Source organism: Anarrhichthys ocellatus, unplaced genomic scaffold (assembly GCF_004355925.1).
Source record: "Anarrhichthys ocellatus isolate YVR2014 unplaced genomic scaffold, GSC_Weel_1.0 scaffold6, whole genome shotgun sequence".
Taxonomy (NCBI): domain Eukaryota; kingdom Metazoa; phylum Chordata; class Actinopteri; order Perciformes; family Anarhichadidae; genus Anarrhichthys; species Anarrhichthys ocellatus.
In genome coordinates, this window is record NW_022280036.1 from 9,373,824 (window position 1) to 9,387,435 (window position 13,612).

The window sequence follows — 13,612 nt, forward strand, 5'->3', positions numbered from 1 at the left end:
AAAACTAATTACATAATGGTTTAATTTATTACACATGCACGGTCCGGTGCAATAAATCTGTCTAGATTTCTAACAAATGACTACTTTGTGAAAAAGGGGAGTGCAATTATGAATTTTGCAGATTTTATACAATGTAAGTGTTTCCTCAAACTCTGGGTGATTTATATAAAAACATATTCAGGTTAACTTGACAAATAGGTTACAACTTCAAGGAAAAAACAACATGTGTTTTAAGAAAATGGGCCACCAGGAGCCTCCAGATTGCATAAATTCTGTAAGACTCTGCAACTTTACCGGAGGTATGACCAACATGTATTCCCTTAAATGGTGTTTTGATGATGGTGGTGAAAAAGCATTGTGCAACGCATCAGTTCAAAATCTCCCATAGGTGTTTAATTGGTATGAGAGCTGGTGACTGTGAAGACCATATATATGATTCACATAATTATTATACCTGTCTCCTCACCTCTCATCACCTTGTTTCCTGTATGGAAGTGTCTGCATTTGCTTGGTTTCTCCACTCATTTATTCAGTTTTTTTCTTAAGTTTGCCACCCTCAAAGAAAATATACAGGCCTACTATAATTCAAATTTTGGGAAATGTTTCAATTTAGAACGTGAGACATCAAATCTGGAACAGACAGTATAATTGCACAGCTGAAATGTTGCAGATTGCATGTAGCTACATGAAGAGTACAGTTTTTTTAAATTATTTTTGGATCTTCTTCAGTCCATGATGTCCATCTGTGTTACTGGCAAAGTCAGCAAAAGCTTGCCGCATGCTCTTTAGAATAACAAGTGACGGGGGCGTTATGTAAAAAATATTTAATGTCCATGAACATCAGCAGTCAGAAGGAGAGTGGTTGAAGATGAACGTAATCAAGTGAAGATTGACAGACGGTGAGACAAACTGACCGTTTTGAAGTCTCTGAAGGGCACGAACTGCACAATATCTCTCAGGACTGGCTCGCCCTTCGGTGAGCGTAGAACTCCATCATCTCCATCCAAAATCTGCATGTCTGTGAAGTCTGCATTGCCCACACCGACAATGATTATGGAGAGAGGCTGGTAGGAGGCTCGCACAATAGCTTCACGCGTGTCTGCCATGTCTGTCACGACGCCATCCGTGAGGATGAGCAGGATGTGGTATCGCTGGAAGAAGATAAGAGCTTTTCAGTGTGTATTAATCCATAGGGACATTAACCCATTCTAACAGCATAGTATGGTTATAAGCAAGAACACCTCTCAGTGTGTGTTGTGGTCTAAAGGCCTCTCCTGCTATCTTTGGTAATTTTAGAGCCTCCACTGAGTAGATATGTGTGTATGTCACTTTATTAAAGTGTTACATAGAAAACAAGGGGATCAAGAACAGATACAAAAGGAGGATATTAACAAAACGGAGAACTCACAAATCACAAACTACAGAAGAGACATCTTGTGTGTGTGAATGTGTGAAATTAATGTACGTGTCCACTAAGCACTATACAATGAGAATATAAGAATTACAAGAAAATTAGCATGGCATTGATGGTTTGTGATTGGTCCCATGAGTAGTAGTTAATTTGTTGTTACTGTGTTTATGTCCTGAGTGTGTGTATTTCTAGTGTGTTCCCTGGAAGTCTAATTGTTGACTGCAGCTCATTTACTGATCAAAATAAGGACTAACATTGAGAAGTAAATAATTAAATGACAGTCAGCGCAATTGCAAGAGTGTAATAGTTTCGAACACGATGTCCATGCAGCCGGTGGTAATTTAAGAGAGTAAATAGATGAAAGACTTGTGTTCTTACTCCCAAAGGGATATCAAGGAGAGAATAAGGAGCACAATAACTATTTGCCACTCATGTTAAATCCCATTCAACAGCAGTTAATGAGGTAATTTCTAACACATAAAAGGGTCAGTAACATGGAAATATATGTAAAATATAAAACAGCCCAAACAGTGGGCCCCTTCTTCCTTTTTGAGCCATAGGGCATTATCACTAGAAACGGAGAGGTGAACCAGAGGCTACTCCCTGTGGGAACTCAGTGGGATGCACTACAACAAAGCCTGTATTACATCCATAAATTTCTAATGGAGTATAAAGAGTCACTCACAGAAGCATCTTTAATGTTGCCGTCGCCTGCTGCCAGCTTGGCTATCCTGTTAATGATGGGAGAAACATTGGTCGGGCCATACAATTGGATCTTAGGAAGGCAGTTCTGGTATGCCTCAACCACTCCTTGGATCTCTGATCAAAAGAAAGCACAGGACAAAGTGAAGGACACATCAACATAGTTATCTACACTTCATTAAACACGCATGTCATCAAACAAACCACTGTAAACTAAAAAAGGTACAGTCAGATGAATTATCTGTTTATCACTATAGTCTCCCAAAAAAGAGGCCTGAATAGGTTTTCTGCCCTACTCAAGTTAAAGAAGTTAAATACTCTGGAAGAAGCAAAGTTACAGATTTCGGCTTGTTCATGTGTATTTTAGGTAATAATCAATTATGAAATCCATAAAGAAAATCAAACATAAACACTACTCTGACTCTGGTACAAAAAAGGAGGCACACCGAAATGCTCACAAAAATCTGTACAGAGGAGTTGGCTTTCTTCATTACGATGTAAAGAGTTGTGAATGGATGTTATGAATATGATCTGTCATGTATTAATTTACCTGACATTTGGGATGGGGACCAGCTAAGTAATACTGATACTTTAGCAGCTGTGTTGTCAAATTACAGATGTTCACTCTAGTATCACTAGGAGATGCACTTTTATGGGAAACTGGTGTACAAAGCCCTTCCTTACCTTCACATTCATCATCCTCTGGGTTGAAATTAATGGCAAAGTCATGGGACACCTGTGGATTGAAAAAGAGAACATTGTGAAATACTGATTATGTGTGCAAGGACACTTTCTTGCTGAACGTTTCCATGTTGTTTAAACAATGGCTGCCATGTTTGGAATCTGTGAAGGCCTGGACTTTTTTCTTCTTCTGATATTGCTGACTGTAATTTTGTTAAGAAGATGTCATTTTTGTGATACTGTTTGATGTTGACAGTTTGATGTTGACAGTAATAAATGACCACAACAAATATTAGGCTTATGAGTCCAGTAGTATGCAAGATTAGCTGTGGACAAACAGACAGGAAGACAGACAGATGCACGCACACACACGACCGAACAAATGACCGCCTCCCGACTTAAGTACAGGTGCAAATACTATGTTAAGAGAATAAAAATATTTAATTAATTTAATTTTAAAATAATGTCTATTTATACCTCACCTTTTCAGAGGTATTTTACAGTGAGGCCTGGTTAAGTTAAGTACTGATCTGTGTACACTACATTCTGAAATGTGTACTTGTATTAATGTCCTGAATCATCACTTCATCACACAGTAATACAGTAATGTTAAGCATGCTCTATATGCTTACATTCTGGTTTCTGAAAAGAGATTGACACTCCTCTTCTTTTATCTGGTCCATTCCAAACGTCACATTTACTTTGTTTTTCTCAAAGCTGTTAAATTGGTAAAAATAAAATCCCCTTCTTGATACCTCCCTCACAAGAAACCGTTTTTTTTCCGCAAGCACCAACTGTCAGCCAGATCAGTGACAGCTGACTCCTCTCCAGCTGGCTACTTTCTTCCAAGTCATTTTTGTCCTTAATGTGATTAACAGCCTGCATTTAGACCAGTGTATAGAAATAAATGAGTTGTCCTAGAGAAATGAATCATACAGACCACCATTTGGTTTTTGTATTGGGCCACTGCAAGAGACGGGGTCTTGTTTTGTATCTCATTAACAGGCCTGTTTCATAGCAGACCTGTTTGACATGAAAACCACAGGTGTAATAATAACATTAATAATCGCTGTCTTTCATTTTGGTTTTCCACTTGTGAAGCTCTGGTATAGTGCAGGCTGGTTCAATGGCATAGCTTACAGCGACACTTAAATGGAATTGTACTGTTATTATATACATGTTTTCCTGCCATTCAATATTACAATCTTATTTTCTAGCTTTGCCTTTTTTCCCCCAAGTACATGAAAAATATATTTTTGGCGGGTAAGGAAGCACCAGTGAAACAACAACGCTCCTTTTAAAGACCCTGAAAACCTGTTGTCTTCGTCGTCTTCTTACTATGAGCAAAGGGACGAACACAACATTTTCTCAGTTTTGGTTCTTTCAATTGAGATTTGTGTTTTTCTCACTGGTTTGAAGAGGAGAGGGCTCATTTGGAAAAAGGTGATGTAATCTGATCACAGTTGTGGGGTATTTGCTTATGTTGGCAGGCCACTGGCAATCAAATATAATCAAACCACAATCACACAGTCCCAACGAAGCAGAGGTTTTTTGTGTTCATTTGGTCCCGACTAAGTTTTTTAATTTGATACGTTGTTGCTTTTTAAAATCAGAATCTAATTTACTGCCCAGCAGGTTTTCACTTAAGAGCAATTTCAGTTCGGAGCTGGTTTAAGTACAGAATGTCTTTTTTATGAATTTCAATGCTTCTTATTCTTTCATTTATGTTTTCTGGTGTCACAAAGAGCTTCCAAATAAATAAACTGATTAAGAGCAGTATAAGTGTTATTTGCCTTACAAGCAGTAGGATACAAGCCCAACACGCTGCACTGCTTCCGACTGTCAGACTGTTCAGGGAAAAGCCCTGCACTCACATGCATACATGTCACCATGGTTACCAAATGATTTGCATAAATATACGCATCCCTTCCTGGACAGTTTGGAACCAGCAGATGAATATGAATGTAGCTTAGCTTTAAATTCATGCAAAAAATCACATATCTATTATCATACAATCCTGTGGTTTGCTTCCTCGTTTAGTTTCAAACCACCGACGAATCGAACCAGAGACCGATTGTAAGCAAACCTGAGCCGAGACCGCCTGAAAGAGGGCTTCTTGATGTGGTTGTTAGGTCTGCATCAGAGTTCGATGGACAGCTTTTACACCAGCAACCAACAAACCGCACTAAACGGGCAAACGCACTAGAGTCCATCTTAACAAAACCAAACAAGTTGTGAAAGCACCCTTAAACTCTTAATAAATAATAGTTCATGGGAAGTGATGTCCTCTTCTAAACTTTAGCTTTGACGAGAGCAATTTTTCAAAGGCATTCAATTAACAAAACACAATAGGCCATAGTCGTTGCAGTGAAATGTGAGCCTTAACATTTATCCTCAAGACTCACTATCTGATGCATCCTTGGCTGGCAAATGAACATCTTGGTTCTTTATTTATTATTTGTTTTCAAATCACACTTAGTGTGCATAACAGGCAGCATATACTGAGAAAGAGTCCATCAAACCTGCACACTGGTGTAGCCTACATGAGTTAAATGCAGCTCATGATTAGTCCAATGACTTAATTAGCATTCACCTGCACCACCAACCACAATGTGGCAACAGCATGGAGTAAAATGAATTTGACTTCTGCAGGGCATGTCACTGTCATGGTAAATTCAGAAAATCATAGTTTGTATTTACTGAGCTACAAATTTTTGCATGATTGAAATGATAATTATCAGTGTTTCACATCAGCACATAGAACAGAACAATCTCACATAATAATATGCCGTTCTAGATATTAAATATCAAACAGCATCGTGATTCAACCATGCATGTGTGTGTGTGTCTATGCGTGTGTGTGTGTGTGTGTGTGTGTGTGTGTGTGTGTGTGTGTGTGTGTGCGTGTGTGTGTGTGTGCGTGTGATGGCTGATGGCTTTTGGTTCTCAAAGTCCAATTTGCTTAAACAAATGCTCTCGCACTCATGAATTCTTATGTAAATTGAGCATCAACACTGTGGGGCTTTTGTTTCTTTGGAGCATGTCATTTTCTCAAGAGAAGTTGATATTTTAAGGCATGGGGTTTATGAATAAAAATAAAGTATAGTAGTTCTAAATGTGACATTTTGACAGAATGACAAATTGAGTCATAAAACAGGTCATGGAAATCAGATGCTTAACATAAAGTTCCAGGGTAGTGGAAAGAGCATACAATACGTGCATAATATTGTTCATGTGAAGGGAAGAACGGTGTTATGGAACAGAATAGAAAAAGGGGTGGTTGAGTATGAATGAAAAACAAGGAGTGCAGAGATATGCAGAGAGATACTCACCTCATAATTTGGAGGGATTCTGGCACCAAAACCCAAAGCTGAAAACCTTTTGTCACTGTAAAGATAAGCAAATTAACCAGTTGTGAACAGTTACTGCAGTGTAATCATGGAATAGCTTTTGACAGTGATCTGAAAAACAATGGCAAACCCTGTGCTTGTTTGCATTTCAGAAATGCTAAGAGCTTTAATTAAAGTTTGAAATCTGTCCCACAGTCCCTGCAGACAGCGCTTGCACCTGTTCAATAAGCTTCTCACAGTCTTTACTCTCTCCATTTTTCATTGTACCATATAGATGGGTAGATATTAGTTTAAGAGGCTCTGCTATGCTGGATTGTCAAAGTCCAGGGTCACCCTTTTAACACCCTGGCTGCACAGACGTGTGTAAATAACAACCCAAAAGCTTCACCCTCACTGTTTAACAGAGATGAAATATATCCACTATAGAGTGCTGCAGGAATGACTCCTTAAACCCGGAAATTAGTTAGTATTTTTGAACTTCTGGTTCCCTCGTCGTGAAGATAATGAGTTTTTTGAATAGGTTTTTTGATGCCTGAAATAAGGTCTGTGGGTAACACAAGATTATGATATTTCAAAGTTTTTGTTCTACAATATGACATACAGTATTTCTACAAAAATACGTCATCCCTGCGCCACTCTAGTGCCCTTAGAAATCACCACAATGTAACAAAAAACGTACTCTCCATGGCATATACACTACTTTCTGCTAAGAGTGCAATGTGTCACATTTAAATTCACATGTGTTAGAAAAATCTAATTTCGGTATTCCCCTAAGCAATTTTTGCTGTACTCATTTCACTTACTTTATCTACTCCTTTTTGAAAGACACAAGCTTTCGCCAGGCAAGGAGGAGCTTTAAAAGGAGTTGCATTATGGGAAATGTAGTATATATATATATGTTGATATATATATATGACTGGCAAAACAACCTCAAATCTCCAGCCCAGTGGAATCACAAGTAGCATCTCAAGCTCGACAGAATCATGAAATTATGTTTTTGATTCATTTACTCTGGAGATAGTGTGGAAGGGTACACAGCAAAATGTGCACTGTTAATAAATGTTGATTTGTTTGGTTTCTTGACAAGTGTTGATTGGGGACTTGTTTATCCACTCATAGAGCTAATATGGCTTTAAGGCAGCTGAAGTTTAATTAACTCTGATGGGTGTGGACTTATATAAACACTGGCAGAGTGAACAAAAGCTTAACTGTGAACTCTTGACAGAAGCAACTTTACTTTGGCAAGTTTTAGTTACTATAATAGTAGCAGCATTAGTCATACACTTACACCAAAAAAAGAGGCATTTATTATTATTATTATCATTATTATGAGTAGTTGTAATGTAAGTAGTAGTAGTAGCAGTAGTAGCCGTAGTAGAAGCAGTAGTATTGATCATTTGTATTAATACTAGGAGATGTTTTATTGATAAAGCAATTGTATTACTATTGCTCCTCCTCAAGGCCGTTGGATAAAAACAAAGATAATTTGTGTTTTTTCCATAACCTTGCAGAATTGTTTATTTTACAGTGGCTGCGAATGGTAACAGCAACAGCCTGTAGGCTTAGTGAGGAAGACATCGCTGAATATCTTACATCGGCCATATTGAGCACATATTTGGTTACCATCATTATCCTCTGTTCCAAAAAAAACCCATTTGAATGAGTCCAACTTTTATTCTCTGTAATGCAACCTCTCCACATGCCCTGGCTAATGTGCTGTACTGTAGCCAGATATAAACACACTCCAGTAATAATGCTCCAAACAAATGAATAGATTTCAGTGTCCAACGAGCTCTGCAACTGATACAACAGCATGAAAAAGGTCTTTTCTCTACACTCACCTTTAACATTTACATGTTTTCGATTCACTTTTTTATCCATTTTCCCATCTCCATTCTCCATCCACTGAATACAGGCCTTACTCCCACTATTGTGAACTTTCAAACACACAGGGGTATGGATGAAAAATAATAGGAAAAGAATAATGATGTGTTTGGTATTATATTGGTTTTACCAATGTAGAGCAAGAATATTAATGAAAATATTCTAATGGGGAAGGAGTGATTCATGCAGAGCCAATTTTATCCAGAGATGTATTGTGCAGCACTCATTATCTCGACTTCTCACTCTTCCCATACTTTTATAAATTTGCTCTTGGGGCCTCAATGAATTGATTTCTAAGTGCAATTTACAAATTTCTTGAGAGATTGCCTATCGTCTCTCCAGATGTAGAGTTATTATACAGTACCTTCAGCCCAAACAAGAGGGCAGAGAAGACTGACAAGTCATTTTCATTTTATGAATTTTGCTGTTAAGTTCATAGTGGTCCTTGTTTTCTTTCTTCGTCAGCACACGTGAAAAGCCACGAGGGGATGTGCACGGTAAAACAGCCCTCTCAGCGAGGTAAACGAGCCTCTGCCCACACAGACAAAAGCTCGTCACTCCAGCTCCATAATGCACTCCTCTGCAAGGACTCTAAAATCCCACATCACCTAAATTCACTAAAGGCTAAAAGGTGTGCTTGCCCACGTAGTTTTACACCTCAATAACAATTGCAAAGTAAGAGGGAATGGCTGCCTACACTTGCTGTCACTTTTCATCCAGAGGCATGTTTCCATGTATGATGATTTAGTAAACAGGAAAATGATAAATCTACAAGAATGAGCTGCTAATTTTCCCGGCAGGTTTTCGGTGTTTCCAGTGCTATCTCTTGGATGCTATAATTAGCCAGACAGTGCTCCCCTGATATTCAATAGGAGGATCTGCATAAATCAGGAGTCAGAGCATTAATCCTCATCTAGCTCAGTTTTGACAGATGAAAAGGTCTTTCTCTGACACATATCATATTATAAATGATTTCCCATTAATTACCAAATACCTGCAAGCCTGCCTGCAATAACTATTCTTTTTTGTACATAATAACTTAATATTAGTTTTCAACAACAACAGACAATCAGTGATTTTCAAAACAAAATCTGACAACTATATCAGTCAGTTTTTATATTTAGAGTAACAGGATGTATAAATTCATTTTATTAGCTGCAGTGTCTTTAATGATTCCATAAACAGGCCTGCTGCTGCACCCACATCTGATTCTACGCCACGCTGTTATTTCACCACCCATGATGCCTCCCACTTCATGTTGAAGTGCTTGCTATCCTGGTGTTAGCCCCCGTCTCTGCATGTGTCTGTCTGTAGTTCAGGGTAATGAGCCCATGCAGGCTAAGAACGGGGACCAGTAGCTGCAACAGATGCTGAGAGAAAACTGTATCATTGAGTTAGCCACAGAAGAAAGCACATGCAGCCACCACTGTGAGCATAGACACTGTGAACTATATGCAAAACAGCACTGTCCTTACAAACAGCGAAGACACAAGGCATATAGAAAAGAAAGAAGAGGAAAGGACAGAGACATCTATCCTTTTTTTTTACTTTGGTTTGTTGTCTTATTTGCTAAAATCAATTTGTGAGAGATGTGGTGTTTGTTATCATTATCTCTTTATCAAACTGTTACGCAAGAACAGATTACAAACATATTCAAAAAATGTTTAGAAATCTCTGCCAAAAGTCAGTCAGTGAGAAAACTGATGTTGCACAGCATTTAAATGCATGTGGCTATAAAGGTCAAACTGTTATCTTTTTGATGGATTGTTAAAAGCTGTAACATGATGGATACTTTGACAAAATGGTTTGTCAAGTGTGTCCAGAATATTCTGTCAGTGTCCTTGACTGCTGCTACCAAGCACCAGCTTCAGCCCCATATTAGCCTCATGCATAAGTAATGCCAGTGAAGGCCAAATTAGTTTGCTCTAATTTTCCAGGTACACTTTCTCGTGCATTACTTTGCCATGGTTAAACAGATTAAAATACATGTGCCAGTGTGAACATGAAGACGACAATCAACAAGACTGTATTGGTGCTGCAGGTAACCAGCTGCTGTTTTGACAATGAGAGGTTATTCCCTGCACACAATCCATTTCAGTAAAAGAAAGAATCGCAGATGGAGGAGCTAGAGGCCAACAGTTCAGGTCCATCAGCTCTAGACCAAACTGGTGAGCAGAAATGTAATAACTTGCGAGATTTACTGCCATTCTGTTTCAGTACTCCATGATTTCCATTCCAATCCTTTTGCTGTGATTCAGATAGAGTGGCTCGTTTTAGTGTGAGCGATCCCATCGCAATGGCGTGCAAGGGACACTCGGCATCTCCATTTTACAAAAGGAGACACTGACAATCACTGTAGGCACCAAAGAGCCTCTACTGAGAAACAAAAGACTGACAAACCTATCGTAGTCTTGACAGATCTCCCCCACTGCTATCAGAGCCTTCAGGTACTCGTTGGGCTGGTAAGGGTTGATGTAGTGCAAAGAGCAGCTGTTCCTGGGATCTCCATTGGAGGCTGTGAAGTCAATGGCAACCTGGTAGAAAGAAATGTGAAGCAAGAACAATATGACAGAATCAATTAGGTTTTCATTTTGCTGCTTAACTTTTTTATTTGGCTGCTTGTGATATTATAAATAATTCTGTATGAGCGAGCCTGAAATATGCATAATGGCAGCATAAATTATCTGATCAGAGGTAAGAACTTTCGCTTTTTACACCCACATAGATGGAAACAGCTATAGCTCCAGTACACTGTAGATCTAAGTAGCCAACTATTTCCACAAGGAGGAACTGCATCCACCACAGCAAATTCCTCATAATTAGTATTCGTTGCTTCAGCAATCCAGTGAGAATGAGAGGCGGCATAACAGAGAGCAGACCAAAGGGCAAGGGTTGAAGGTCCACAAAGCTGCCTACAAGAAACCTAACTGGTGGACAGTTTTTGATGGACAAAAACACCATGTTTCAAGGATAAATATATTTTAATTACTGTGTTATCTTTCACAATCAGAAAATGTAACCTTTGCTGCATACTGAATGCTAACAGACAACCAAGAAAAAAGCCATACCAAAGTCTGTTTATCTACAAGCAATATGGTCTTAAAAAAATAAGCAATCTGACAGCATTAGGTAATTCATACAACCAGCCAGTGCAGGTAAAAGTTCAATGACGGCGTCGCTAAACACGGACTGCTCAATTTACCGTAAAGTGAATCTGGCATCCTCCCATGATGTAATCTAAGAAGGAGTACACTCTGTGGAGCTGCAAAAAAAACCACATAATATTTCTTTAAGGAAAAACCCCAGAGGCATCTGGTCATTAAAACGGAATTAACTCAACAAATCTGTTGACAGTAAAGGATAAAAAAAAGTGATATGAATATAAAAATGCCTTCTGTTGAGGTAGCTGTGAAATTTCTCATTTAGCTGTACAGTACGAGAAATCAAACAAGATTGTTTCTATGTACAGAGCATACATGCATAAAAGTATTTATTATTATAATTTATTCATACTGTTCTTCAAATTCTAAGCAACTGTTTCCTACAACAAAAAGCTTCTGGGACAAGTTTTTTGTTCCTATTTCATTATGTAAAATAAAAGGATAAACCACTGATCGGTTCAACTGACTCCTACCTTCATCTCAGTGAGGATGACAACTCCTGAATTTTTATAGTTTCTCTTCTTCTGTTTGTACTTGGGATTGACACAGTCCCACGTGACCTTAAACACAGCAAGTTGAAGACTAAGAACAGGAGCCAAAAACAGCAGCATGTGACTATTGGCGATATGTCTGAATCAACATGACATTTATTTCATCTGGGATGGATTTCAGCAGAGTAAAATGAGAGGCATATTGAAAATGGATGAAACGGTTACACGGTTGTCTCCACTCTGCTCTGCTCCGCCTCTCCATTCACTGACCTTATTTCCACTGGAAATTTTCTGCATTTCCTTGAATGTGACGTAGAACTCGCCGATGAAGTCGTGTTTCCCCCTGGAGTCATAATCCCACACTAGGCACTGTGGCACACAGGGACAATACTGTATACTACTTTCTCTCTGTCGTTTTGGCCCTACATACAGTATTCTTACAATATGTATTCAATTATCCCTAAAATATTCAATGAAAGTCTTTTATTCTACTACTGTTAAATCCTGGTTGCAAAGTTTCTGACCCCTGTGGTTTTTACTGATGTGGACTTAGTTGCTTTACCTTGAGCTTCCGGTCCTCATCACAGCTGCACAGAGATATGAGAGACACTTTGAAGGGCTCCCACACAGGATTCAGGTTGTTTTTAATCACCTGTTAGAGTAGCAACACATTACATATGAAGCAAAGTTGCAGAAAGAAGCTGTTGCTTAAACTGAATAGTGTATACGATGAATCAACCTCAGTTCTGTGCACAAGCTGTTCAGTTTCATCGTCATTGATTCGATATATTTCCAAAAAGGGGTCCGACTTGCTGAAGAGGTCCTGCAGAGAAAACAGAATATCAAAACTACTGACTCTTAATGTTAATACAGGATCCTGCAACAATTGATCTATAGGAAAGATTAGAAAGTTTAATTAATAAGTATTGTTTCTGGTATCATCAGGTCAAATTTGTTCCTGACATCGCTTTTAATCAAATAAGGAAAAGACAGCAGGACTCATTGAGATCAAGATCTATTCAATGAGAACAAACTACACATAAAACCTCACATTTAACACTGAGATTTGACTTAATTTGATTTACAGTATTGAAGCTAATGTGTCGGCTGTTACATACCATGGGGCTGGGTTGAACTTTTACACAGGCAATATGTGAGAAAAGCATTACCTAAAAAAATCTATGTTTGGGTTATTTCAATATCTTTCGTGGGTTTTTCGGATTGTTTTTACCATTTATACAGATGGCTGTTGACACTGATTTCTATCACTGCTGATTGCACAGGTAATTGTCTCCGTGATTAAAGGTCAAGTAGAAGCAAGCATAGAATTTAGGGTGGATCTTTTGGAGGAGACACCATCAAGATCGAGAAAAAAAAGAGTGTGTTTTATGACATTTTGGTAAGAAGGAAGTTTGAGAATATCTACAAGATTCCAGCTCATGCCATTCCCTGGTTACTCCTCAATCACTGACCTTTTTCTTGAGCCAATACCTTTTAATGACCCGCTATTTCCTTCCTTACAGCCTTCATTGCAGTTCTGAAATACCATTATTGGTTTCTTTAACCAATATTTGAAGCTCCCCAGCAGAGAATTTTTCTTTTGCGCTCCATAACTTTATGCAAAATGCATCTGAAATCGCCCAGCTTCAAGTTGTTATTAACATCTTGCATTTGAGCTAACTCAACGGTGGCTGTGTCCGTATTATAATCAGTGATAGTAAATACCGTGATAAGTTGAAAACATGCATGAGATTTTGCATCCTTCACGGTTATTTGGGGTAGCGTTAAATCATTGTTTGAGTCTCAAGTACAGACGTCTGAGAGCAGAGGAACACTGATTATTTAGGTCAATTGATTCTTCAGGGAGGAAAACAAATGATTGCTCTGTGTGTGTGTGTGTGTGTGTGTGTGTGTGTGTGTGTGTGTGTGTGT

The 13,612-nt window shown here is 38.5% G+C and overlaps 1 protein-coding gene across 8 annotated transcripts in view; it reads right to left on the reverse strand.

The window, feature by feature from the left end:
- cpne7 (copine VII) overlaps positions 1–13,612 on the reverse strand; it is a 28,368-nt gene that overhangs the window by 4,607 nt on the left and 10,149 nt on the right. For all 8 annotated transcript variants that reach the window (XM_031846234.1, XM_031846228.1, XM_031846229.1 and 5 more), the window contains 10 exons: positions 12,420–12,503; positions 12,243–12,332; positions 11,951–12,049; positions 11,663–11,749; positions 11,231–11,290; positions 10,429–10,562; positions 6,127–6,181; positions 2,798–2,849; positions 2,097–2,230; positions 915–1,151 (listed from right to left, as the gene is read on the reverse strand). In XM_031846234.1, the coding sequence (XP_031702094.1) occupies positions 915–1,151; positions 2,097–2,230; positions 2,798–2,849; positions 6,127–6,181; positions 10,429–10,562; positions 11,231–11,290; positions 11,663–11,749; positions 11,951–12,049; positions 12,243–12,332; positions 12,420–12,503 (1,032 nt within the window). The remainder of the gene's footprint in view (positions 1–914; positions 1,152–2,096; positions 2,231–2,797; positions 2,850–6,126; positions 6,182–10,428; positions 10,563–11,230; positions 11,291–11,662; positions 11,750–11,950; positions 12,050–12,242; positions 12,333–12,419; positions 12,504–13,612) is intronic.